This window comes from Marmota marmota, unplaced genomic scaffold (genome assembly GCF_001458135.2).
Source record: "Marmota marmota marmota unplaced genomic scaffold, marMar, whole genome shotgun sequence".
NCBI lineage: Eukaryota > Metazoa > Chordata > Mammalia > Rodentia > Sciuridae > Marmota > Marmota marmota.
In genome coordinates, this window is record NW_026000048.1 from 16846023 (window position 1) to 16872485 (window position 26463).

At 34.7% G+C, this 26463-nt stretch overlaps 1 protein-coding gene across 18 annotated transcripts in view; it reads right to left on the reverse strand.

Annotated features, from left to right (window-relative positions):
* The window catches only part of Mllt10 (MLLT10 histone lysine methyltransferase DOT1L cofactor), a 193185-nt gene that overhangs the window by 12923 nt on the left and 153799 nt on the right, over positions 1–26463 (reverse strand). For all 18 annotated transcript variants that reach the window (XR_007351102.1, XM_048812728.1, XM_048812723.1 and 15 more), the window contains 4 exons: positions 16170–16348; positions 6115–6235; positions 4726–4798; positions 1227–1381 (listed from right to left, as the gene is read on the reverse strand). Coding sequence is in view for 17 of the 18 variants with exons in the window: in XM_048812728.1 (XP_048668685.1) it covers positions 1227–1381; positions 4726–4798; positions 6115–6235; positions 16170–16348 (528 nt within the window). In the remaining variant the exon portion in view is untranslated. The remainder of the gene's footprint in view (positions 1–1226; positions 1382–4725; positions 4799–6114; positions 6236–16169; positions 16349–26463) is intronic.

Here is a 26463-nt window from a genome sequence, read left to right on the forward strand (position 1 = left end):
GAGTAGGGGGTTGGAGTGGGGGGATTACTAAGCACACCAACAGATGCCTGGCAGGAAGCCTCCAATACCCAGCTGCTCTCAGCATGTTGCTACAAACATCCCCCAGCAGGGAGCGCTGTATGTGCACCCCTGCCACCTCTGTCCTCCCAGACAAAGGTGCATCTTCTGGAAACTGGCTTTCTTTCTGCCCCATCATCTCAGATACATTGTTAATTTCTTCCAAGCCTCAGACATCCCAACTGACAACACAGAGCCTTGCTGTTAGGCTATGGTGATGGACACTTTAAAAACTCCATGTATTTAAGAGTTGTGTTTGTTTAACATGACCTCAGGTCCTTCAAAGGACACAACTCTACTGGTAAGGACACATGTGGTCATTTCCCAAGGATTTAACTTTTATCCCTCCTCTTCAAGATGCCACAAAGAAACCCTTAGTGTGCCCAAATCAGATGCAATAAGACTAAGCTAAACCTGTCCTCCAGCTATCGTGTTTAAAGGATTATCCTGGCATGAATTTCCTTACACTTAGCATTTTTTGGTCAGAGATCATTCATAAAAATGCCAATTTATGGCCCCTGGCTCACTAGCAATAAAAGTTTTGTTTCAATAATTTAATAAATATATGATAAACATAATGTAAACTCTATATATAATATATCCTAATTGTGTATATATTTACATATACACACAAAATTTGGTAATTATGATTCTTTTACATTGTTAAATTAAGAAGGTAGAGGGCCTTTTTTTTTTTTTACTATATTCAGGGTTTTTTTTTTTTTTTTTTTTTTTTTAAGAAATTATCCAGAAGTGAGAAAACTTTTGTCCAACAACTAAGCTTAGAGAAGATAGAGCTCATTTATTTTTGTAAACTGGTAAGGACAAAATGTGATGGAGAAATAAAGCATTAATGTTATAATAATTATAAATAGTAACCAGATAAAAGAAAGTTCTCATGCATGGCAGGTAGTGTTCTTTGCATTTTTCATGTCTTCAAAACAACCCTAAGATATAGGTATGCTCTTACTCCAAATTCTAAATTTGTTAATAGCAGATGAAGGCAGGATTCAAGTTAAAGCAGTCGAATCTCTATTAAACTAATACATTATACTTTCTGACTAATTTCATTATTATTTTGGACTAAAAAAAGTGGCTTCCGGATCCATTTGTCTATCCGTTCATCCATCCATTCATCTTTATTTAGAGACAAGAAAATCAGTACTTACTGTCACTAGGAGTCCCCTGTTCTAATAAAAACTGTTGTCCTTCACTCCACTGCCTCTCCAAAAGCTGTTCTATACTGGCTGCTACTGGAGGAAGATTTTCCAAACTGCTGTTTCCTGGTTGGTCATAGCGAATCTGTAAGTTGCTTACAGGGGATCTGTTGAAAACATTAAATCTCAAGTTAAAAAGAAGGGCAATGCTTTTAAGATGAGTACATTAAGTTTCTTACCTTATGTTGACCCCCTTTCTCTGTACAAGTTACAAGGTTACCTGTGCCAGAGTATCAGATTCCTGCATTTATAAAACCATAATCTACCCTAAAATTGAGTAATTATTATTTTTCCTCCTCAAATTATAAAATCAAGGAAATAGCTCACCATACTAGGTAACTAAAAAACACTAAAAAATACAAACATACCACCAATAATCTCTGAAAAAAACTGTAAAAGAACTTTGCATCGCTTAGAATACAAACAAGGAAAAGATAAGAAAAACTGTAAAGAGTAAAGAGTTCCACCATTCTGCCTTAATATACATGATAAAAGAGTAAGGCCATACAATTATAAATATTTAAATTTATAACTAATAAAATCTCAATAACTAATAAATTTATAACTAATAAAATCTCAAAAATCAGTGAAAAGAAGGGCTAGGGTTGTGGCTCAGTGGCAGAGTGCTCCCCTAGCGTGAGGCACTGGGCTCGATCCTTAGCACTACATAAAAATAAAATAAAGGTATTGTGTTCACCTACAGCTAAAAAATTTTTTGTTATAAAATCAGAAAAAGGGCCAGGGTTGTGGCTCAGCGGTAGAGCGCTTGCCTCACATGTGTAAGGCACTGGATTTGATTCTCAGCACAGCATAGAAATAAAATGAATAAAATAAAGGTTCATCAACAACTTAAAAAAATAAATCAGTGAAAAGGAAATTTTAGCAATTCTGATATAAATTCAAAGTCACTTATTTTGAAGAATTTTCAGTACGAAGGAACATTACGCCATACACACACAAAAAAACATACGGACGTACGTACATATATATATGTAAAAATATATATATATATATGTAAATATATAAATATATATGTAAATATATATATGTAATATATATATATGTATGTACGTACGTACTCACTAAGTCGCTTAGGACCTCACGAAATTGCTGAGGCTGGTCTCAAACTTGAAGTTCTCCTGCCTCAGCCTCCAGAGTCACTGGGATTACAGGCATGTTGCCACTGTGCTTGGCCAGCCCTAAACAATTAATTCCATTGTACAAATATTTTAAAAGTCTTTTAAATCTCTACTTCAAATGATAATCACTTAATCTAAGACAAATACTATTTGTATTAAGATAAACATGCAATGTTCTCTTGTCCACATTATGTTTTGAATTAAAATGTGGCCAAACTTCATTCTACCACAATACATCAGTAAAGAGTCTTAAAGTTTTCAATGTGTTTCTATATAATTAACTCTTGATTTTCACATCAACCTGGTGAGAAATAAAAACCTGGGGTTTTGGCTCCATTCTCAAATAAGGAAACAAAATGGGGCTTTGACAACTTGTCCGAAGACATACTACTTGTCCATTAGTCACATTAATTCAGGTCTTCTAACATTTCACTAAGGTTCTTGCCATAGTTTTAATATGCTTCTCTACAAAAATATCTTAAAATAAGAAGTTCAACAAATAAAGCTTTCTATTTCGCATGCAAACATCATGTGCTAAATACAGTTGGCCATCCCTCTCCAAATACCACATTATGCCAGGATAATGATAGTCTAGGTTTTACATTTCAGGATGATTCACACACACACCCACACACACACCTCATCACTATACTGCGGACTAAACCAAGGAATTACATTCCTAGCCACCACCCACTGGGAACTTTTTCTAAATTTTAAGACAGAGGGTCTCCTAAAATTGCCCAAGCTGGCCTCAAACTCACGATCCTCCTACCTCAGCCTACTAAATAGCTGGGATCACGTGGCTCAGGCTTTTTTTTTTTTTTTTTTAATATTTTTAGTTGTAGATGGACACAATATCTTTATTTATTTACTTATGTGGTGCTGCGGATTGAATGCAGTACCTCACATGTGCTAGGCAAGTGCTCTACTGAGTCACAACCACAGCCCAAAAAGTAATACAAAGTTGGAAATACATGCTAAAAGTAAATTAGTACCATTTATTATGTTACGTTCCATAAAAAATGAAGATTAAAAACACCAAAGTAAGGAACACTAAGGGATTCTGAATAATTCTGGGTAACTTGTGTGAAATTTTAAGTTTAAAAGGGGGATAAAGAATATTTCCTCCACTAAAACATATGAGCAAAAATCCACTAACTTTCTTCTTTGAAAAGTATAGAAATACTTATAAATCAGTGAGGTAATTTTTTTTCATTGTATATTTCATATTTCTGGTTTCTAAAGAAAGAATATTTAATTTTCTGCAGAGTTCAATCAGGATGAGGGAAAAGCACTACTAGATGTACCATTAGGAAACAGGGTTGTTTGACTAATGTCTATACTGATAAAGATGTTCCTTTACACATTACCCAACTATATTGGCAACATTAATACTCATCATTTGTCACTTTATAAAATTTTTTACTAGAGATTGAACAAAATTTCAATTTTAAATAGAATTACTCCCAGACATGAAGAAAAGACCCTGGCCTGGCCTGAGCTTTTCTCCTCCTGTTCTCCATTTTCATTCAATCTAATGTTTGAAGCAGAGTTTGTAAAATAAAAAAACAAACTAGAAGAAGGCGCAGAAGCTGAAAAAGTAAAATAAAGTGAAGACATGCATGACACTAAAGTTCCATTCTCTTCTATAGACTGACATACACTGCTGCATACTATCATTCTCTCATTTTAGAACAGAAAAAAAACACAGTTCTGTAAGTTACATTTATTGATAAGTTGCATATTAATAATAAATGGTACCTGAATGCTGTCTGTGTCTAGGAGAATTTCTCAAAGCATTTAATACATCTTCTATATTTTGCCTCAAACAATTTAAGAATAAGAAGGACTTCTGAAACCTACCACAAGAACTCTGTTTGCCCAAAAAAAAAAGGAATTACAAACTAAGGATAAGTGTACTGCCCACTACAGAGTTAAAACTGGAACCCAAAGTTTTAAGACTTGAGTTTGCAGCTTTGAGAGATCTTAGGACTATTTTATGTCACCCAAATCAATGCCTGAGGAGTACCAGCAGCTAAATATAGAGGTAATAAAAACAATAGAGTTCTAACTAATTGGAAACCTAAGATATTCCTTTTAGTGCAGAAATCTTAATCATGTGTTTTAATTAACATTCAAATTTAATTTAGAATCATTTTTCTTGACTGTCTAGACAAGCTTCCTATCTACAGAATGCTTTTAGGGCTTCACAAATGCTCACTCTACTAATAGAAGATAACAAGTTTCCAAAATGTGGAATGTTTCCTTTGCAGAGATGCATGGTAGTGTAAATAGAGGTAAATAGTGCTTACCGTGGTGAGAGACTTCCTCTGGGTGAGCTTCCTCTGCCAACTAGGCTTCGGCTATTGTCTCCAAGATCTTGATCTGCAGTGTAAATATTTCAGAGCTGATAAAGTGACTCTCTCACTAGATAAGAGGTTTTAAGCTCTTGCCCTGATTTTTCCTAAAACACACATTAAACCTTTACCACTACCTTTCCAGTACTATGAAAGGAAAAGATCTAGCATATTACTAGTTTAGAACTGCTGAACTGTGGCGTGTAAAGCGTTGTCCCTACACGTTTTTGTGGGTGTAGAAGGCCATGGATTATGTTCTGTTCTTTCATTCCTTTCAGTTTTACAGCACAGAAGTGTGGTTTGAATTTGCAGAACCCTCCCCTCAGCCACTTTTAATTTCTACGGTTAAAGTAATGAATCACAGCTGTGGACAGATAATCTGTATGCTTATCACAGCAAATCTTTATGCTTTGTATTTTTTAACACTTTGCATCCCAAGACAAGTCATACCTTTCACCAAGCTAAAGTTACATGAATCCTTATACCAAGAATGAAATTACATAACACTAAATTTACAAACTGACACAAACAAGTAGAAATCCAGAATTCTATATTTAAAAGAAAATAATTTTTAAGTCTTCTAAATACTCCATAGGTAACAACAGAGTATCTCTGCTTGAAGGGTAACACATTTTCCCTGCAGTTAGCCCCTTATAAAATAACCCTAACTGGCCTCTTTCAAGGTTGTCCTCCCCTTATTCTGAGTCAGGTAACCTCTGACCCTTGAAGGGTAAAGACATGACTGATCCATTCTTGGTGAACTGCTAAACCTATTCCCTTCCCCCAAACAGGCATGACTACTTGGACATGTCAACAAATCCTTAAGGATGGAATGAAACAAAGCAAATCCAGTGGCTCATTAAAACAGGACAAGAGGCAAAAGCTACAAAACGTCAACTGGTAAAAATTCACAGGATTACTAAACACTGCAGAAATTCTCTAACAGGATTTTTTTTTTTTTTTAAAACAAGTTTGTGTAATGCAATTTCATGAATTATGCAAATAAAGGTTTAGGCTATTCACAGAAAAGCCTAGTGTTATGTTACTTTCATTGCATAGAACTGAGGACTGAACACATCAATCACAAAAGTCACAGGAGACATTGTTGCATTCCTGCCTGCTGATGGCTCTGCTTAAACATTTACATTTCAGACAGTTAAAAAAAAAAAAAAAAAAGATCACTTTTGCAGCACAGCATACTATTTGCTTCCAACTGTGATTCTTTGGGTAAAACAACAACAATCAATCCTCTATTAACCACACCTACAAACTTCTTCAAAGAAAATGAACCAATGAGGGTGGGAGAGATTATTAGAATTTAGAATTTAATTGTTGAAGCCTTACCTGTTTGATTGCTTTCAGACTGAGTTATGAGAGCTGCCATTGATGGATTTGGATTTAATCTATTGCCATACATATGAGATGGTGCCTGACTAAGAGAAGAAGATCCAGATAGGGTATTGGCCTAAATGAAAAGAAGTACATTGATAAATAAGTTATATCTGAAAATATCTTAATGTTTTTCCTCCTTCTAGTTCTAGTAACTATTCTCTCCAACTTCAGAATATGAGCAGAAGTTTTTGAGTTTCTGAAAAGGAAATTTCATTCCAGTTTCACCATTCCAACATGTCCTAGTCAACACTAAAACCCAGTGGTATGGTAAACATGTGGGAAATCAACTGATTATTTAATCTTATTAAACCATTTATAAAATAAGGTAGGGAGACAACAGATGCCTAACAAATGCTTCAGCCACTTACATCACAAGCTGGCTAAGAAGGTCAAAGGGTCCAACTTCCACTTCTAGTATTTTAGCACAGAGCCATATTTTCATTGCTTAACTCTGTCATTAGTAAAACCTGCACACTGTTTTGTTACTTCCTATTTTGGTAGACTTGGAAGCCTGCTGCTTTTTCTGTTTTGTTTTTATTTTAAAAGAAAGCAAACAGGCATCACAAGTATGTTTTCTATACAATGCAGGGCTCAACGAATCACAGCTTTGCCCTGACCCCTTATAAGGCACTGTCTTTTTGGCAGGAAGCCAGCTCTACTAACTGAAGAGCTCGTCCAAAGTTTGTAATTCATTCATGTTGCTAACCACAATTCTGAAGGCCTCTACTGGGACTTGCGCCAAACAAGCGAAAATGAACCCTTAAACAGATGAAGCTGAGGAGGCTGGCCAAAGTATTGCGTAATCCAATGTAATAAAAATGCTTTCTTTGATGTGTATACTCTTTCCCACTTTCCAAGAATATTATAAACTTAAAATGTGGCATTTTGGAAGCAAATTCTTGTACACAAAATACTATTATTCTCAGACTTAACAGAACCACAAATTTTAAGTAAATATCTTATTGTTTCCATGAATGAAGTCAAACTTAGGCTTTTATAAAATGAAATCATTACAAAGTTATTTCAGAATAAAACTCTTGAAAATAACTTGAATGAACTAAAACACTTCTAACAAAGAAGCTACATAAGAGCACAACAAAAGATGTGAAACATTCTGACAAGTATTAATAGCACACAAGAGACTATGAGAACATAATAGTTGTAACAAGGAAATGCTACAGAGAATAAACTATTTCTGGATTGACTCATATCTGACACTAAATCTTGGCCTTTAGCCAACCTAGTAAGCATAAAAAATGCACTTAACAATTCCAGAATTAGTTCATGATGCAGACCCCTGTCCTGCTTTCCACTATTTCAAAGGGTACATTTTATAGCTTACACTTTAATGTGTAAATTCAACCTGTCATTTTGGATTTAATTTTTCCCTCTTATTAACTATATGCATACAGAGTCAATATGTTCATATTATAAAGTCCTCATAAAAGATAAATAAAACCCCTCAACCTAAAGATCATACTGGATATTTACCATGCATTTAGTATTACAGGATACATAAAATGCACAATTTATAAATTGGGATACTGTAAGACTTTTTTCTCTCCAAAAATCAACCATCTGGTAATTTCAGCTATTCATAAAATAACTGAGAACAAGACAAATACAAACAAACCATCAGAAAAGCCAGATGTTACCAGTCTCATGGGTTATTAAAGTCTCAGATACCTAATACTTACAATGCCTTACACAGGGCAAATTTACTTATTTTAGACAAAATTCTCATAAAAGAATCAACTAAGCATATAACAGATTAGAAATATAAAATTAATCAGGAAGAGGGAAAAAAAAGTAGTTTCCTGAGACAGTCTGTTGGCAGCTGACAGCATGAGAAGAGAGAGGAATATGAGGAAGAACAAGAGCATATTACAGTACTGGTGGGATGTTCCTCAAAGAACATACACCTCCTGTAAGCAAGGAAACATTCTTATGGTTCTGACTCTCCTTTTATGCAGTCATCTATTGGCTAAATTACAACAAATAATTTACCAAGTAGAATACCTTTTTAGTCCCAATGGTCAGTCCTATGAGAGGCCTTAGTCTCTTAATAAGATCTACTCTTGGGCTGGGGATGTGGCTCAGTGACAGAGCGCTGTGAGGTACTGGGTTCCATCCTCAGCACCACATAAAAACAAATAAATAAAATAGAGGTATTGTGTCCATCTACAACTAAAAGAATATTTAAAAAAAAAAAGATATACTCTTTCCTAGGAAGGATTTCTTCTGCCAAAGGATTCATATCTACCCTTAATAACTTCCAAATTTCACAGGGTGGCACTTTCTCATTCTAAATTCCAAATTATCTTTAGTTTCCCTATCATCCATTAGGCCCACTAAGATCAAAACAGAAAGCAGTGCAACATAATCTATTTGCATAATGACAATCACAGAAAGAGAATAATGTAAACTATCTTTAGGATATAAAAGTCTATTTTTAAAAGACGGCTGGCAAAAGATATTAATAATAGTGTAATAAACTGAGAATACTACCCTAAATTACCAATTTCCAAAACAATCAGGATGACTAAAAAGTAACTGATATATGTTTTTCTAAACAAGAATCTTTTGTAAAAGAAAAAAACATTATTAATTTTACCAGAGTTTGTTTTGGTATATTAAAACATCTAAATCAGTCTATATTAATTTCTGCCAGAAAGCTCAAGTTATAAATATTTTAAGGTAGCCAAAGGACTCCACTAATGTCTATAACAGTACTTTGAAAACAATGTGTGGCACATTTAGGGCTGGGAATCTTTGATGACTCTTTCTGTTGGTGCCTCCAGCCCCATACCTTAATGAAAATATCTTACAACTCATAGTAGAGAAAATGGATACATGGGAGAGTAAAGAAAAACAACTTATTAAAGTATACACACAGCATCTGGCATTCTGTAAACTTAAAGAATCTCTGTTGTCACTAAAAAGTGAAAACATTAAGATTCAGGGGAATGGAAAGAAGTTCACATTAACCTAGGGAAGCAAGGGTTATGAAGCAAAGGACACTGAAAGCTTTTCTGTAAAAGAAATCTGGAACAAGGAATAAAGGAAATACTTCTCTACAACATACTTTTGGGCATGGCTTTTTAAAAGTGCACTGAAAGTAAATTACTAATGTACCATCAGTCTGCTTCAGACGATCTGCTATAAAGATCAGATGTGGGGACAAGTGCATGGAGTACGGCACACATGGCATACGTTGAGGGCGTCTGGAGTGGCAGGCTACTCCCCTCATGCTAGGTATGTGAGCGCTAGGTGTGTAAGCCACAGGCCACTTACCCTGTAGGCACAGCCCTGGGCGTGAAGCCATGTGTTACAGTCCCTGTGCTTGCTCCATGGCCCACTCCTCGATTGGCCGCTGCAAGGATAGTTAGCAGAAACTGCACTGGTGACTGCCTATAATCTGCTTAGCTACTGCCTGAGTATATGTACATGGTAACTACGCAATAAAATCAGACCTACTTCCTGCTTGGTTTCCAGAGGTCTTGATTAGTGACTCTGCAGCCACACTCTCCTCTACCCTGTTCTGTGGACCTCCTCACTGGATAAGAGAGAGCCCACGCAATGAGAAATTCTTTTTGAAAGGAAGTACCTGCCTTATGACATTTTAATTTTATCCTGCCCAGGTAAGGAAAATATCTATGGTAGATAGATATTATCCTTGGACCTATTGGTACTCCAAGCATATAATTAACACTAGGAGAAGCTAAGTAAAGGTTAGCTTTAATACACACACACACACACACACACACACACACACACAGACACACACAGTGTTGTTCTTACAACTTTTCTATTCACTTATTTTAAAATAAGTTAGTACTGCTATGATAAACTTCTGCTTTAACCTGAAATCTTATTCTAACACTCTAGTAAAAACCTCATTAAAAGGATAATTATTTTATAAGATGGACCTAAAGACCAGTAGATGAAAACTAAACTGAATGATTATTGAGGTAAATATAGATCATTTTTAAACAAAATATGTGTAGGTGCCTAAAACACCCTTAACAAATTTAGAATAACTTATTAAATGTTTAGGAAAAATGCATGTCTCTATGAAGTCAGTATTCAAACTTCAAAACAAATAAATTTAGCATTTCCTAAGTAGACTAACATACATTATAAGAATTATATTTCAGGTAGAAATTTCTCCTGTCAATCGGTTACCTCTTGTATTTCAAATGTCTGCTTATGTCCACAGAGATGTGTATAAAGAGCTCTTGCTGTAAAGTAGTAACTCTTAGATACTTGTTTCATCATAAATGAGTTAGTTGTATACAGATTGGAGAAAAGAGCAATGTTTGCTCAATTATGTGAAGACTTATAAGTAGGTATTGTTTGTCGTAGATTTCTCCCTGTCCTATGTTGATAAAGGCAGAATTAGGAAAAATGAACCAGAAAAATTAGATATGAAGGGACAGTACCTATGGGAAACTTCAACTTTGGAAAGTATTATAATATATCAGCTAGAAGCACATTTGGAATTTCATACAATGAAAGGTTATAGCACGCATTTTCAAAACTACACAATTAACCTGTCAATAAACATTAAAGTCAAATGATTCAAACAAGCTCTAAAATGAACTGACTATATAACACGTCTTAGAAGAATGCCTGGAACATAGTAAGCATTTATATTTTAACTCATTTAAATATTATTTTTGTAAGTAATTATGGTTTCTATTTTTCTACTAATTACATTAGAGAGTATAATTTACTAATCATATCTCGATACTGTACCAAATTCCCAAAATTAAAACCCATTTTTCAGTAACATGGTATAACAGTGTAGACTGTATAAACGTCTCATTATACAGTAATATTATAATCTGTTCTATAATAATATAGCAATACTACAAAGTAAATGTTTTTAAATATAGTTTATGTATTTCCTGAATTTGCAAACACAATGTTTGACCAGAAAGATCTCCAGGAAAAATATGAATGAACATTACACAGAATTAGAGAACCAATGGAAAGTTTCATCTATGCTCCAGCTCAATTCAAACTTTATACTATGAAACACATTCTGGTAACAGAGCCCATTTCTGTGTCAGCTACCACCAGTAAGGCTTTAATACCCAGCGTGTGATAAGAGATGAAACCAAGTGTGAACAACTTTCAGGTCCCGTGAGTAGGCCGACTGTTGAAGCTGTCAGGTTCAATTGCATCACTTCACATTATTCAATGCCCCAAACTGCTCCCTAATTGTGAAGAGCTTAATGTATTCAAAACTATTGTTTAGGCTAATGCTGAAATGTCCCACAATTGAGTTCCCAAAAAGTAGTAGGAGGGATTAAAGTGTAGTTAAATCATCACTCAGTACTCATGATTGGACAACAGGACTGTAACAATAACCAACCAATTTTAAGCAGGCTTCAAAATTGGTTAATATCTTGTCCATGTATCAGGAAAATTAAATTCCTAGGAGAAAGACAGCTATTGAAGTAATTTTTGATCTGGAAAAGATATTCATCCACAGATGAACCCAACATAGTTACATTATGAAATTATAGGTTTTAACAAAAAAAAAATTTCATACTATTTTTAATAAAGGAATTATTTCTGTACAATTCCTCTTTATACTGGTAATCCTGCTGTTTTTGTAACAGTTGAAATTAATACCTAGTAATGTCCTTTATGGCCTGCATTTAAACTTAAAAACAAAATTATATAGCAGAAAGGTGAGGAACAAAGTATTATACAAGAAAAAAACCTGAGGATCACACAAATTAAAAGACCTACCCAAGATCACATTCGTGAATGCTAAATCTCCTAGAACCCAGGTCTTCTGACTCAAATTTTTTTGCTATTTTTGCATTCCATCACACAAATAGGACATGGTAAAATTTTCCAAAGAGTTACCTCTTAGCATAAGAGGCACATAATTGGAAAATTCATTTTTATAATATAAAATGTTCATTAAAAGAGGTAAATTAGAGCTATCTTGATTCCAGGCTTACTTTCACCACTCAAAAATGCAAACTTGCACTGTTACTTAATCTGTTCATCATCCAACATATTGATATATTAAAAAGTTATAAAAACTTATTTTGCTTAGAAAGGAAAATTCCTTAAAATTTTAATTCATTATGAAATTACTCAAAAATATAAAATGTTCATTCTAATCAATTAAAACACAGACATGCCACTCTCTTTCCCCCTCAATTAGTTGAATCTGCCTAGGCAACATTCGTTTTCTCAAATAGAATGAAAGTGTCATTATCAGATACTATCACAGAACAAATCCAAGGCTACATGTAAGATAATACATCCAACATGTGCATATACACACACACACACACACACACACACACAGAGGCATGTGCTACAGTACTGAAAACAAAATGATGAAAGTGTCACAGAAATCTAAGCTGCTTTTATAAATAAAAAAGTAATATCTGTATTTAAAATACGGAAATGTCTGTATTTAGTAAATATCATATAAAAAAAAAACACTGTTTAAATTTTTTTTAACTTTAAATGATTTTTAAACCTATATCATTCTTAAGTAGGACAAGAAACAACCATTATATACATGGAGACTACATCCAAAAGCAAAAATTGGAATGTAATATATGATACAATGTAATTATTTTTCATTACATTCAATCTTAAATTCTTCTATTAAAGATGTCANTAAAAAAAAAAAAAAAAAAAAAAAACACTTGTATTCTCCCAAAGAGAAAATGAATGCAGAACTAGGAAAAGGTGGAATTTGAAAGGGAAAATGAAAAATTATTGGTATTCTTACAGAAACTAATTTATTTCTCTACTTGTGATCCAACAAGGGAAGAACACATCATTAACAATCACGGACAGGAGTTCTATCTTCCAATATTGTTAACAGACTACAATTTCAACTACATTACTGATATATCCTAGTGTACAGTAATGCAGGTACTCTACCAAGTATTTGTGAAAAACAATTATGCTAAAAGCAAGTACAACATATTAAGTAACACAAAATTAACACTTAAGATTTTAAATTGATTTATCCAACAGTTTTTCTAAATATTTTTTTTTTGGAACTTGGATTGCTAATCATCAGACTTTCCTCCCTCCCCAGGATTTTACAAGTTGTCTCCCTCCCCACCACCCATTAAAATCCAAAATCAAGGAGCTGGGGTTGTGGCTCAGTGGTAGAGTGCTCGCCTAGCATGCATGAGGCACTGGGTTCAATCCTCAGCATCACATAAATATAAAATAAAGACATTGTGCCAATCTAAAATTAAAAAATATTTTTTAAAAATCCAAAATCAAGTTAATTTCAGTTTATCAAGTTATTTTTGGTTTTTAATTTTTATTAGCCGTTCTTGATTTACCTCCTCTTATGAGAATTCTTAAGAGAGTAAATAAGTCAAACAAGAGGACTATTTACTTTTATAAAAACAAAGTCAAAAAAGAAAAAGAATGATCCCTGGATTTTTATCCTCACTGGCACCAATCCACTCACTAAAAATTACTACTTTAAATTTACTGGGGGGCAGGGTGGTAAGATGATTAGCATAACATTAATCAAATTTAAAACTTATATTCTCTGCTCATATTTTTAAAATCATTTTCTTCCTAGTATGGTGATTCTTGATGATTGTGATAACACTCTTAGAATTACATTTGTATTGATAGTTTTGATAGTTTCATCTTATCACATTGCTCTCTTCATTTTAAATCATCTACCTATAAAGCACACCTAAATAAAACACTAAGATGTGTTTATTTAAACACAATGAATTGTATGGTTTGAAGACAAACAAGGCCTCTATAAGAGTTAAACAGAAATGAACTTCGTCATTTCAGGGAAAAAATTCAATTACCAATTTTAAGAGTCCTGTTACTTCTACCTAAATATTGAGGGCTATCTTACTTTCCCTTGCACACTGCCTAGAAATTTTCACATTTTTTCACATTCAACATCAGCACAATTGTCTCAGGAAGCTAAATGGAAGTAGTTCTGCACTCAGTTCAACGGAGAGGTCAACATGCCTCAGTTGCCTGGAGACTGATGGTTGCTACAGCAGCACCAGATAAGCCAAACTAAATAAGCTTCAGCTTCAAGGCAGAAAGCATTTACTGCTAGGCAGAAACACAGATGCAGTTGTCAGTATGCAGCATTTGAATCAAACTGGATGATATAAGAAACCCATCTTAATGAAACATGAAAAGGGGATAAAAAGTAAAGATTTTAATTGGACTGAATCCTAAATTATTCGCAACTATGATTTGTTTTTCAGTGAGTCACATGTTAAATGGAATTTTCCCTCTAGCTACAAATTTCTCTTTACCTCCCTACATCCCCCCATCCACCTCTTCCTAATGCTAGCCCCTAAACCCACAAACATAATGAATGAGATTTTTGCATAATTCAGCCTGGAATTAACCAGAATAATTAAAACAGACTTTTGTATAAAGACAGAAACAAAAATGCACATTGAATATGTTCATGTGAGACTTGGTCCAAGGTTACACTTAATTAAAAGAGAAAAACTATTTATGAAAGCCATTGTTTCATTTATCCTTTCACCCTCTCTAACCCCAAACCCTTATGCCTACCTCACTTCTCTAGTGAAATGAATTAAAGAAAGACCCTCCTAAAGTAATCAAACTTTCCTTACTCAGGATAATACGTTCACCAAATAGTTAACTTTCATCTTCAAAGATGATACTAATAATCATGCCACCGATTTTCTATGCTGACCGTCTGCTGTTCATTCTGACACTTGGCTTAATTATAATGGCGATTATTCACACTGCATCATTCACTCACATGCTTTAAAGATAACCTAATGCTGAGCTTTGATATACAGCTTACAAAAATACTGAAAAATAATATATACACACACACATACACACATATACACACACACATTACATACAAATACACATACACACACACACACACACACACTACATACATATTCTAAAGCTCCATACAATGGAAATTATGCACATATACTAAAAGCTCAAATTTACGGCAACTTACATACAACTACTTAACTAGCTGTTTGTAATTAGATATTTACAATTATACTATTACAATATTGTTGAAATGTTAAGACTTACGACTTGAATTTTAGAAAATAACAAATAAAAATATAAAGAATTCCAAATAAATTTTAAAAAGATTTATTGCAGTTGCGCACACCTATATGCCCAGCTACTCAGGAGGCTGAGCAGAAGGATTGCAAATCTGAAGCCAGCCTTGGTAATTTAGCAAGACCTTATCTTAAACTAAAAAAATAAAAAGGGTTGGGGCTGCAGTTCAACAGTAAAGCCTCCTAGGTTTCAATACGTACTTCAGGGATCTTAAATTATTACCTTTGGAAAAGTATGTCTACAGTTTTCCCCATTTACTGTCCTATTGATACAATTTAAGATTATAATCCTTCCCTTCTTCCTTCTTTCCTCTTTCTTCAGTACTGGGGATTGTACTCAAGGGTGTTCTACCATGGAGCTACATCCCAGCCCCTTTTATTTTTTTATTTTGAGACAGGGTGTCAATAAGTTGCCCAGACTAGCCTCAAAGTTGTGATCTTACTGCCTTGGCCTCCCAAATTGTTGGGATTACAGGTATGCACACTGCACAAGGTTAACATTCATACTAGTTTTTAAATGTTTAGACAACAGATATTCATATATTATTTTGTGATTTTAAACATTATTTTAAAACCCCACAAAAGTCCAAAATTGGCTCATACTTTGTCACCATTATGTTTTTAAAGAAAAGAATTCAAAGCTCCCCTGAAAGTATAATTTTACATCAGGACAAAATCAGAAACAAAGAAAGAGAAAAGAATCATTTAGTACCCATACAATCATTTGTCCTCTCTCATGAAGATCATGAAAAATTTCCTATTATTAACAAGTTTAATACAATTCAGATATTTCATACATTAAAGCTCTATTTAATTTGCCTCTCCTCCAACTACCCTTACTTTAAAAAATGGCAGACCCATCTGAACCTGACTTCACAACATTATAATATGTACCTGAGTTGTAACAACAGCAGGGGTTACAGATGATGCAGCTGAGGGGGAGAGAGCTCCCACTTGTTGCAAATGACCAGAGGACTGCTGAGGTAAATGAGAGCTGGAGACAGGAGTGCTAGATCCTGAGCCAGATACTACATTTGGAAAGGATACTGCTACATCATTGCTGTTATAAATACCTGCAAGAAAAGAAATCTTATTCAACAACTTGCAGTCAAATTTGCCACAGACACACAAGATTAATTAATGAATGAGAATACTTACATTTCTTCCTGATCTCTCTCCCAATTAAAAATTGTATTGTTGGTGTTAAAAAATACTGATATTTTATAAAATACTTGTCTAAAAGAACCTAAATAATTTTTCATTGGGCAAAACACTTTTGACAAAAGACAGGAACCACATTGGGAAGGCTTTTATAAAAAACATTAAAGTTTGTAGAAGGTTTCTAAGAGCAATGAAAGGTTTCTGAAATAGGAAAATAAAGCAATCAATAGCTGTATAACAATCACTTGGTAAGTCTTTCAAAACGCATAAGCTCAAAACCAGAAATAATGATTTAGAAAGTCTAAAATGGGAAGAGACCTTGTTCTAGAAAGCTATAATGTAGGGGGGAAAAAGTAGAATGGAACTTGACTTGAATTTCAGAGAACAACAAAGACTGATGAGGCCAGATGACTTTCTGTGACACAGCTGAGAGAATAAAGAATAGAAATGGATGTGAGAAACATTGAGGAGATAGAACAGACCTTATGGTTGACTGTATGGGTGTGTGCATGGGAGTGGGAAGAAAGAAAAGGAAGAATTAAGGTATGAGGATGACCTGGACAGCTAGGAAGTGGTATCATTCACTTCGGGAGATAAAACATGATAAAAGACTTGGTGAAAAACACTTTCAGTTGCTCCATGAGGGGTAAAAGCCAGAAAGAAAAGCAGAAATAAGGACATGAAGGCTTCTTATTCTAGAAAAGAAAATGAGAAGAGAAAATAATCCTAAGATCAAATAAGTAGTTACTGGGGGAAAGCAAGTGTTTTTTGTTTTTTTTTTTTTTTAATGGGGGAAGTTGCCCATTTATGCTAATAACAAAAAACATGGAGAAGAAAGGCTCTTTGAAAATAAGAGATAGGAACACATCTATAAACAAGTAGTTCTCATGTGCCCCATGCGGTATTTGACAATGTCTGGAACATTTTTGGTCGTCAAAAACTGTAGAAAATTACTCATATCCATTGGGTAGAGGCTAAGAATGCTGCACAAGATAGTTCCACAACAAAGAATAATCGGGCCCAGAGTGTCGTGTTTGGAGGTTGAGAAACCTTGCTATAAATATAAACATGGGCTCACAGGAGGGAGGGAAGATCAAGAGAACTTGACACTTAAATAAGAGAAAGAAAACAGAAAAGAATGATCTTAATGGGCTGTAGTGGCTCCCCACCCACCCCCTATAAATTGTTTTTAGAAACTCTAGCCCTAGAAGACAACAATTACTCAATTATATTAACAGATCAATTTACTTTGAACATAAATATTGCCTGGCATGGTGGCACACACCTGTAATCCTAACTACTCAGGAGGCTGAGGCAGGAGCATCTCAAGTTTGAGGTCAGCCTGGGCAACTTGTCAGACCCTATCTCAAAATAAAAATAAAAAGGGCTAGTTCAAGGAGCTAAACATCGCTTCCAGTTTACATGAGCAAACAGAAGTTTAAAGAAATAAAGTTACTTCCTTGGTGATCTAATAAGAGGGAGAATCAGGATTCAAATTCATACCTGCCTGATTCTGTAAAAAGAAACCATGTCATAATACATTTTTAATTTTTTTTTTTAAGGTTTTCATTTTTGGTGCAGGGGAATTGAACTCAGGGACACTTGACCACTGAGCCACATCCCCATCCTACATTGTATTTTATTTAGAGACAGGGTCTCACTGAATTGCTTAGTGCCTAGCCACTGATGAGGTTGGCTTTGAATTCGAAATCTTCCTGCCTCAACCTCCCGAGCCACTGCGATTACAGGTATGTGCCACCACGCTCAGCTCTTTCCTAATACACCTTTGAAGTTCCAGATGATCACATTCTTTGAGATACCTGTGGAACACAGGACTCCTGTATACACTACAATACAATGGGATGAGCCTGAGGCTTGGCAGAAAAATCAGTTCTAGACACACACAGAGGGATAGTAAATTAAAGTAAACTTGCAAATTCAAAAAGACTTTCTGTTGGTGTTCACTAAAGCTAAAAATTTTAACTACCTGCTGATATGTAGAAATATGGAAATTTCAAATTAAAAAGTCTAGATTTCTAGCTTCCCTGGAAAAACTGAAGAGCTGTCAACAATCTGGCTGGATCTTCAGATAAGACATAGATAACTTAATCCACCAGAATTCCTATTATCCCTTACTGTGTCACTCACCTTTTTACCCATGTATATATAATACCACCCAGCCTCTGTAAGTATTTGATTTACCATTCTTAATATGGACAATGGTCAAAGACAAGCAACAAAAATGATATCTATCACCCAGGGAAAGTTCTCAGTATGATTAAGAGAAGCAGACCAAAGACAGGATCTTAGGGAATTACCATTTAAAAGGTAGACAAAGAAAAACAAAACCACAAAGGACAAACTTAGAAGACTGACATCTTAGGTATCAAGTTAAAAAAAAAAGTCGGGGCTGAGGCTGGGATTGTGGCTCAGCAATAGAGCCCTTGCCTAGGACGGGCGGGGCCTAGGTTCGATCCTCAGCAACACATTTAAAAAAAAAAAAAAAAAAAAAGCCGAAGGAAAAGATCAATCAAAAACACTGATGATTTAAGGCCAGAAAAAGAAGTCACTAAATGTGGCAATAAATCTTGGTAAGAGGACACTTAAAAAAAAAAAAATGTAACTATATGTTTTTTATACCTTTTTTATTTATTTTTATGTGGTGCTGAGGATCGAACCCAGAGCCTCACACATGCTAGGCAAGTGCTCAATTTGGTTGTGCAAGACAGAAGACACCACAAGCTCTATAATCTTAGTGACTAGAGAGGCGGAGGCAGAATTGCAAGTATGAGGCCAGCCTAAGCAGCTTACTGAGACCCTACCTCTTTACTAAGTAAGTAAAAAGGACTGGGGATGTACTCAGTGGCAAGGAATCCCTGGGTTCAATCCCTAAAACCAAAAAAAAAAAAAAGAAAAGAAAAAGCACATCAATGATATGAATATTTACAACCTTACACTGCAAAGGACAGGCACATACACAAGAAAAAGATACGTATTTTTAAAAGTTGATTACGTCAATGGTTCATTCAATCAATATTCATTGACTCTGTATTATTTTTTTTAAAAAGTACTAAAGACAGCAAGAAAAAAATTCTGCCTTCAAAGAACTTAAAGAATCTCAAAGCAGAGGCGATCAGTATTCATAAGCTACTAATATTCAGAAGAGAAATGCTAGTGAGCACCCTAAAAGTACAAAGGAAATATAAGACTAAGTTCAGAGGAAGACTCAGGTTGACAACTACGGAACTACTGAACAATTCTCAAAGTGTCTTAAAAGATAAAATGCTGATTACATTATTAATTTGATGGTGAAAAGCTCACCTTTTTGTATCACTGGGGATGAAACCCGGGGGTAGTCTACCACTGAATACATTCCCAACCCTTTTTATTTTTTCAATGAGACAGAGTTTCACTAAGGCACCAAGGCAGGCCTTGAACTTGTCATTAGACCTAAACCTTCCAAGTCTCTGGGATTATAGGTATGTACTGAACCTGGTTGAAAGGCCTACTATACATAGATTCTCCAACATTTTTTTTCCTCCAGATTTTTTAAAAATCTTTAATTTGTTATTTTTATTTATTTTTTTAAATTTATATATGACAATGGGATGCATTACAATTCATATTAAACATACAGATCACAATTTTCATATCTCTGGTTGTTCCTTTTAGATGTATATGACAGTAGAGTTTTTCTTGTTTTGGTGCTGGAGTTTGAACCCAATGGAGGATTAACCACTGAGTCACAAGCCCAGCCCTTTTTTATAGTTTATTTAGGGACAGGGTCTCTCTGAGTTGCTTAGAGCCTTGCTAAGTTGCTGGGGCTGGCTTTGAACTTGTGATCCTCCTGCCTTACTTTTCAAGCTGCTGGGATTACAGGCATACCTCCAACTTTTAAAACTAAAATACAAAAGTTAGCAGTAAATAGCATGCTGGCATCAAAATAGAACAACCTTTTGACTGAGACAAAATTGGATTCAAATACGGACTTTTCCAACTATGTGATCTTAAATCATTTATCTTTTTTTGAGCCTCCATAATACTGTCATTTATATAACAAAAATCATAGCTACCTGACTTTGAGAATATCTATTTACTATCTAGCAATGCCTATCCCACAGTAAGTTTCAACCAAATGGTAGCCACAGCTATTTAGTATTTTAAATTCTAACTAAAATAAAAAGTCAAACAAGTGAAATGTTGTAATTATCAAGGCCTCTAATGTTTCCTACTATACTTTGAAAGCAGTAATGGCTATCACCACATGCAGTAATATATCAGGTAACTATAATATTCAGAAACAGAGCTGTGGTGACTGAAGACTTTCGATCTTAAAACTTTAATTCTGTTTTGATATTGTACTAATATGTGATTAAATGCAAAATTGCAAAGCCAAATGACAATCCAATGATGACATTCTGAAACTATATGTCACACTCAGGTTTCTACTACAAAATAGAGCACATCAAAATTTTTCTTTTCATTCAAGGCAGAAGAGCTTAAAATTCTAAAATCTTTTTTGGAAAATAATGATTGGTGATAGCCCTCAACTCCCTCATCCCTCAGGTATGATTGGTATGAATAGCGAAATAAAACCTCTAGATTTTTCTTCACAGGAAAATAGTCCTATTAAATTGTTCTGTATCTGCTTTCTATTTTATTTCATTCTGTTTCCATATTTTACAAGTTATATACTATTTTAACCAAACCAAGGAGACATTCATTCACTTAAACTGAACTGAATTCTAGAAATGCTCAAGCTCTAGGAAAACACTCTGAAAGGTATCTGTTCAGGACAGAGAAATAGAAACAAAAATACAGAATGATACAGAGGATGGCAGGAACAGACTGATTCATATTCATTTATCTATTCATCCATCCTCTATCTTTCCATCTGTCTAGCAAATAAATGTTGAGAAGCTACTAGGAAACAGGCAATTTGCAAGGAGCAGGGAATAAGCAGGGAATAGCCAAGGCAAGGTAAGTTCTCAAGGAATTTACAATTTACCAGGAAGGTGACCATTAAAACAAATATATGAATATAAATGCCAACACATACTATGATGAAAGAGAAAAAGGTAATATGAGAGTGAAAAATTAGAAATCAAGAAAGATCTGAGACAAAAGAAATTAAAGGGATACGGATAGGAAAAGAACTCAAACTATCACTATTTGCCAACATGATTCTATACCTAGAAGATCCAAAAAATTTCACCAGAAAATTTCTAAAACTAATAAATGAATTTAGCAAAGTAGCAGGATATAATATCAACACCCATAAATCAAAGGCATTTCTATACATCAGTGACAAATCCTCGGAAAGAGAAACTAGGAAAACTATTCCATTTACAACAGCCTCAAAAAATATATAAAATACTTGGGAATCAACAAAAGAGGTGAAAGACCTCTACAATGAAAACTACAGAACCCTAAAGAAAGTAATTAAAGAAGACCTTAGAAGATGGAAAAGATCTCTCTTGTTCCTGGATAGGCAGAATTAATATTGTCAACATGACCATACTACCAAAAGCACTAAAAAGATTTAATGCAATTCCAATCAAAATCCCAATGATATTCCTCACAGAAATAGAAAAAGCAGTTATGAAACTCATCTGGAAAAAATGAGAGACCCTGAATAGCTAAAGCAAGAGGAGTGAAGCAGGTGGCATCACAATACCAGACTTTAAACTCTACTACAGATAAACAGTAATAAAAACAGCATGGTGTATTGGCACCAAAACAGGTTTGCAAACCAGTGGTACAGAATAGAGAACACAGAGACAAACCCACATAAATACAGTTATCTCATATTAGACAAAGGCACCAAAATTGTGTATTGGAGAAAAGATAGCCTCTTTAACAAATGGTACTGGGAAAACTGCAGATTCACATGCAACAAAATGAAATTAAGCCCGTATCTGTCACTATGCACAAAACTCAACTCAAAGTGAATCAAGGAACTAGGAATTAAACCAGAACCTAAAAGAAGAAAAAATAGGCCCAAATCTTCATCATGTCGGATTAGGCCCCGACTTCCTTAATAAAACTCCTAAAGCACAAGAAATAAAATCAAGAATCAATAAATGGGATGGATTCAAACTAAAAAGCTTCTTCTCAGCAAAAGAAACAGTCAATGAGGTGAATAGAGAGTCTACAGAATGGGAGCAAATTTTTACCACACATCAGATAGAGCACTAATCTCTAAAAAACCTTAACACCAAAACAACACAAATAACCCAATCAATAAATGGGCCAAGGAATTGGACAATTCTCAGAAGGTGATATACAATTAATCAACAAATAATTGAAAAAATGTTCAACATCTACAGCAATTAGAGAAATGCAAATCAAAACTACTCTAAGATTTCATCTAACTCCTACCAGAATGGCAGCTATTAAGAATACAAACAATAGGGGCTGGGGATGTGGCTCAAGCAGTAGCAAGCTCGCCTGGCATGCGTGCGGCCCTGGTTCGATCCTCAGCACCGCATACAAAGATGTTGTGTCTGCCAAAAAAACTAAAATATTAAAAAATTCTCTCTCTCTCTCTTTAAAAAAAAGAATACGAACAACAATAAGTGTTGGCGAGATGTGGAGGAAAAGGCACACTCATACTTTGCTAGTGGGACTGCAAATTGGTGCAACAGCCTCAAAAAATATACAAAATACTTGGGAATCAACGAAAGAGGTGAAAGACCTCTACAATGAAAACTACGGAAAGCAATATGCAGATTCCTTGGAACCACCATTTGACCCAGTTATCCCACTCCTCAGTCTATACCTAAAGGACTTAAAAATAGCATACTATAGTGACACAGCCACATCAATGTTTATAGTAGCTCAATTCACAATAGCTAAACTGTGGAACCAACCTAGATGCTCTTTAATAGATGAGTGGATAAAGAAACTGTGGTATATATACACAATGGAATATCACTCAGCTTTAAAAGAGAATAAAATCATGGCTTCTGCAGGTAAATGGATAGTTGGAGAATATCATGATAAGTGAAGTAACTCAATCCCAAAAAACCAAATGATGAATGTTTTCTCTGATATGTGGATGCTGATCCATAATGGAGATGGGGTGGGGGGAGCATGGAAGGAATAGAGGAACTTTAGATAGGGCAAGGGAAAGGGAGGGAAAGGGAGGGGCGGGGAGTAGGAAAGACAAGGGAATGAGATGGACATCATTACCCTAAGTACATGTATGAAGACATGAATGGTGTGACTCTACTTTATGAAAAATTGTGTTCTATATGTGTACTATGAATTGAAATGCAATCTGCTGTCATGTATAACAAATTAGAATAAATTTTTTTTAAAAAAGAAAGACTTGTCTGAAATGATACACTGCATAAGCCGAGAACTAAAAGTTGGGTAGGTGTCTGGTTAACAGACAAAGTAAAGCAAACAAATAAAGCTGTTCAAAAGACCCTGAAATATTCAGTGATGAAAAAGTATGTAACAGCTAAAGGATAGTTGAGAGTAGTAGAAGGAAAACTTGGAGGGTGAATGAAGCAGATCTCACAAGGCCTGGTAAGCCGTGTTTAGATGTTTAGATGTTTAAATGTTTAGAATTTAAGCTACGATCAACAGGAAGACACCAGAGGCAAAAAGCATGACTTACTGTTTAAAAAGATAATCCCTCTGACCACTATGTTGCAACTGGATTGGAAGGGAGATAAATGGAAAAGAAACAGGTTTTAGAAGACTATTTCATAAATTAGATGAAAAACTACGCCCCTCTGAACTAACAGGGAGGATCTGAAGTACATCCAAAAGTTAGAATTACCTAAACTTAAAGATAAATTACATTTGGTAGGTAAGGATAGAGAAAAACATTAATGAATGAATGATAGCTTTCTGCATACTAATTAAAAGTATAATTTACTGAGGTGGTGAAAACTGGAGCATAAGGAATGAAAGTGTTGTTAACAGTCAGTCTAGCTGGTGGTACACACTTGTAATCCAAGCTATTCAGGTGGTCAACCCAAAAGAATCACTTGAGTTTATAAGGTCAAGACCAATCTTGGTTACACAGAAGACTCTGTACCCTCACCCCCAAACAAAAAGCCAGCCTAAGTCTTAAGGACTTCTGATACTTTAAGGACAGTTCATGGAGGAGGAATTTGTAAAGCAAGATGTGATCTATAAGAGAAGGAGAAAAGAATGACTGTGGTGTCACTGAAGCCACGCAAAACAGCATAAAGAAAGGGAGGGTATTAACTGTATCAAATGCTTCTGAGAAGTCCAGTTAAAATGTCGATCAAAAATGTTCATAAAATTTGGAAACATGGGATCAGATGGTGATCTTCAGAGTAGGATGGCCCAGGGCGGTGGTACATGCCTGTAATCCTAGCTACTAGGGAAGTTGAGACAAGAAAACTCCAAGTTCAAGACCAGCCTCAGTAACTTAGCAAGACCCTGTCCCAAATTAAAATGAATAAATTAAGGGGGTGGGTGCTTTAAAGCTCAGTGGTAGACTACCTAGCAGGCATGAGGACCTGGGTTCAATTCCCAGCACCAAAATATAAATATTAAAAATGTAAATCACAGCCTATTAAAAATTATTGCATTAGCCATTAATAGGTGGCAACTTGCAGTATAAAACTCACTAATGGGGCTGGGATTGTGGCTCAGTGGTAGAGAGCTCACCTAGCACGGGCAGGACCCGGGTTCGATCCTCGATACCACATAAAAATAAAGGCATTGTGTTGTGTCCATCTACACTTAAAAAATAAATATTAAAAAAAAATTTTAAATAACCACTAATACATACATAAATCAATGCATTACATTGTCTCTTATTTAAAAAAAAAATAGGATAGTAAGGGCAGAAGCCAAGAGAACATTCAAGTTTTAATGAGCACTTGAAAACCAATTACACAAAATTGATAGATTGATATCTAAGATAGACATATCTGCCTAGTGACAGAAATATTAGTATTCACCAACTTGAGTTTCTGCTTGCCAGTTTTGAACTGCCTAGGTCAAATCAGTACCATATTGAGTTGCTTGTTCAGCAAAAGAACCAAAGTAATAAATAGTATCATCTTAAGAAATAGTTAACAAAGCAGGGATGATACCAATGATTTCAGTATTAGTACAATTAGCTTTGCATATATTAGCATGTAATATGTACATACACATTATATTTACACATTAGTATTACATACTAAAATTAGCTTGTCATACCATATAGTAAGCATTTAATAATAACCATAATATTAATCATAAAGGAGAAATAATACCTACTAATATTGCCTTAACAGCCTTTCCCTTTGGCATCTAATAGATAAATGCAATATTCTTTATCTTTAACTCCCCCTTTCTAGATTATGGAGTATGTCTCCATACATAACTAAGGCATTCAAACTCAGAAAGGGTAAAACAAAATTATGTTAGAGCTTTGTTTCCTGAGACTCTTGGCTATCTTGATGGAATACAGTATTTGTAAATCTATTTAGGCAAGCATTAACTATTTTACTTTTTATATATTGTTTCTTTTGATATTAACTATAAAAGTTAGCACACTCACTAAAAATCTGAAATACACAGAAAAGTAGATGGGCTGGGGCTGGGGCTCAGCGGTAGCGCACTTGCCTAGAATGTGTGAGGCACTGCACTGGGTTCAATTCTCAGCACTGCATACAAATAAATAAATTAATGGTAATAAATTACTATAATTAATAGTAATAAAAAGGTAGAAAAGAACCACAAATATTATTAAAATTTTGATGTTTTCATATATTTTCAAACATCTTAATGTGTAGTTTGTAGTTTTATTCTGCCTGCACATTAAATATAGAATTTTAATCCTTTATACACTTAACACACAGCAGTCTCCCTTTTACCAGCAGGGATATCTTTCAAGATCCCCCATTGACATCTAGAACCACAGACAGTACCAAGCCTATAGATACTTTTTTTTTCCTATTCCCTGAAGAGCATTATCAAATAGTACCAGATTTAAAATGTTCTTTCATGTTTTGTACCCTGGTTGCCTCCTCTGTATAGCTAGCTACTC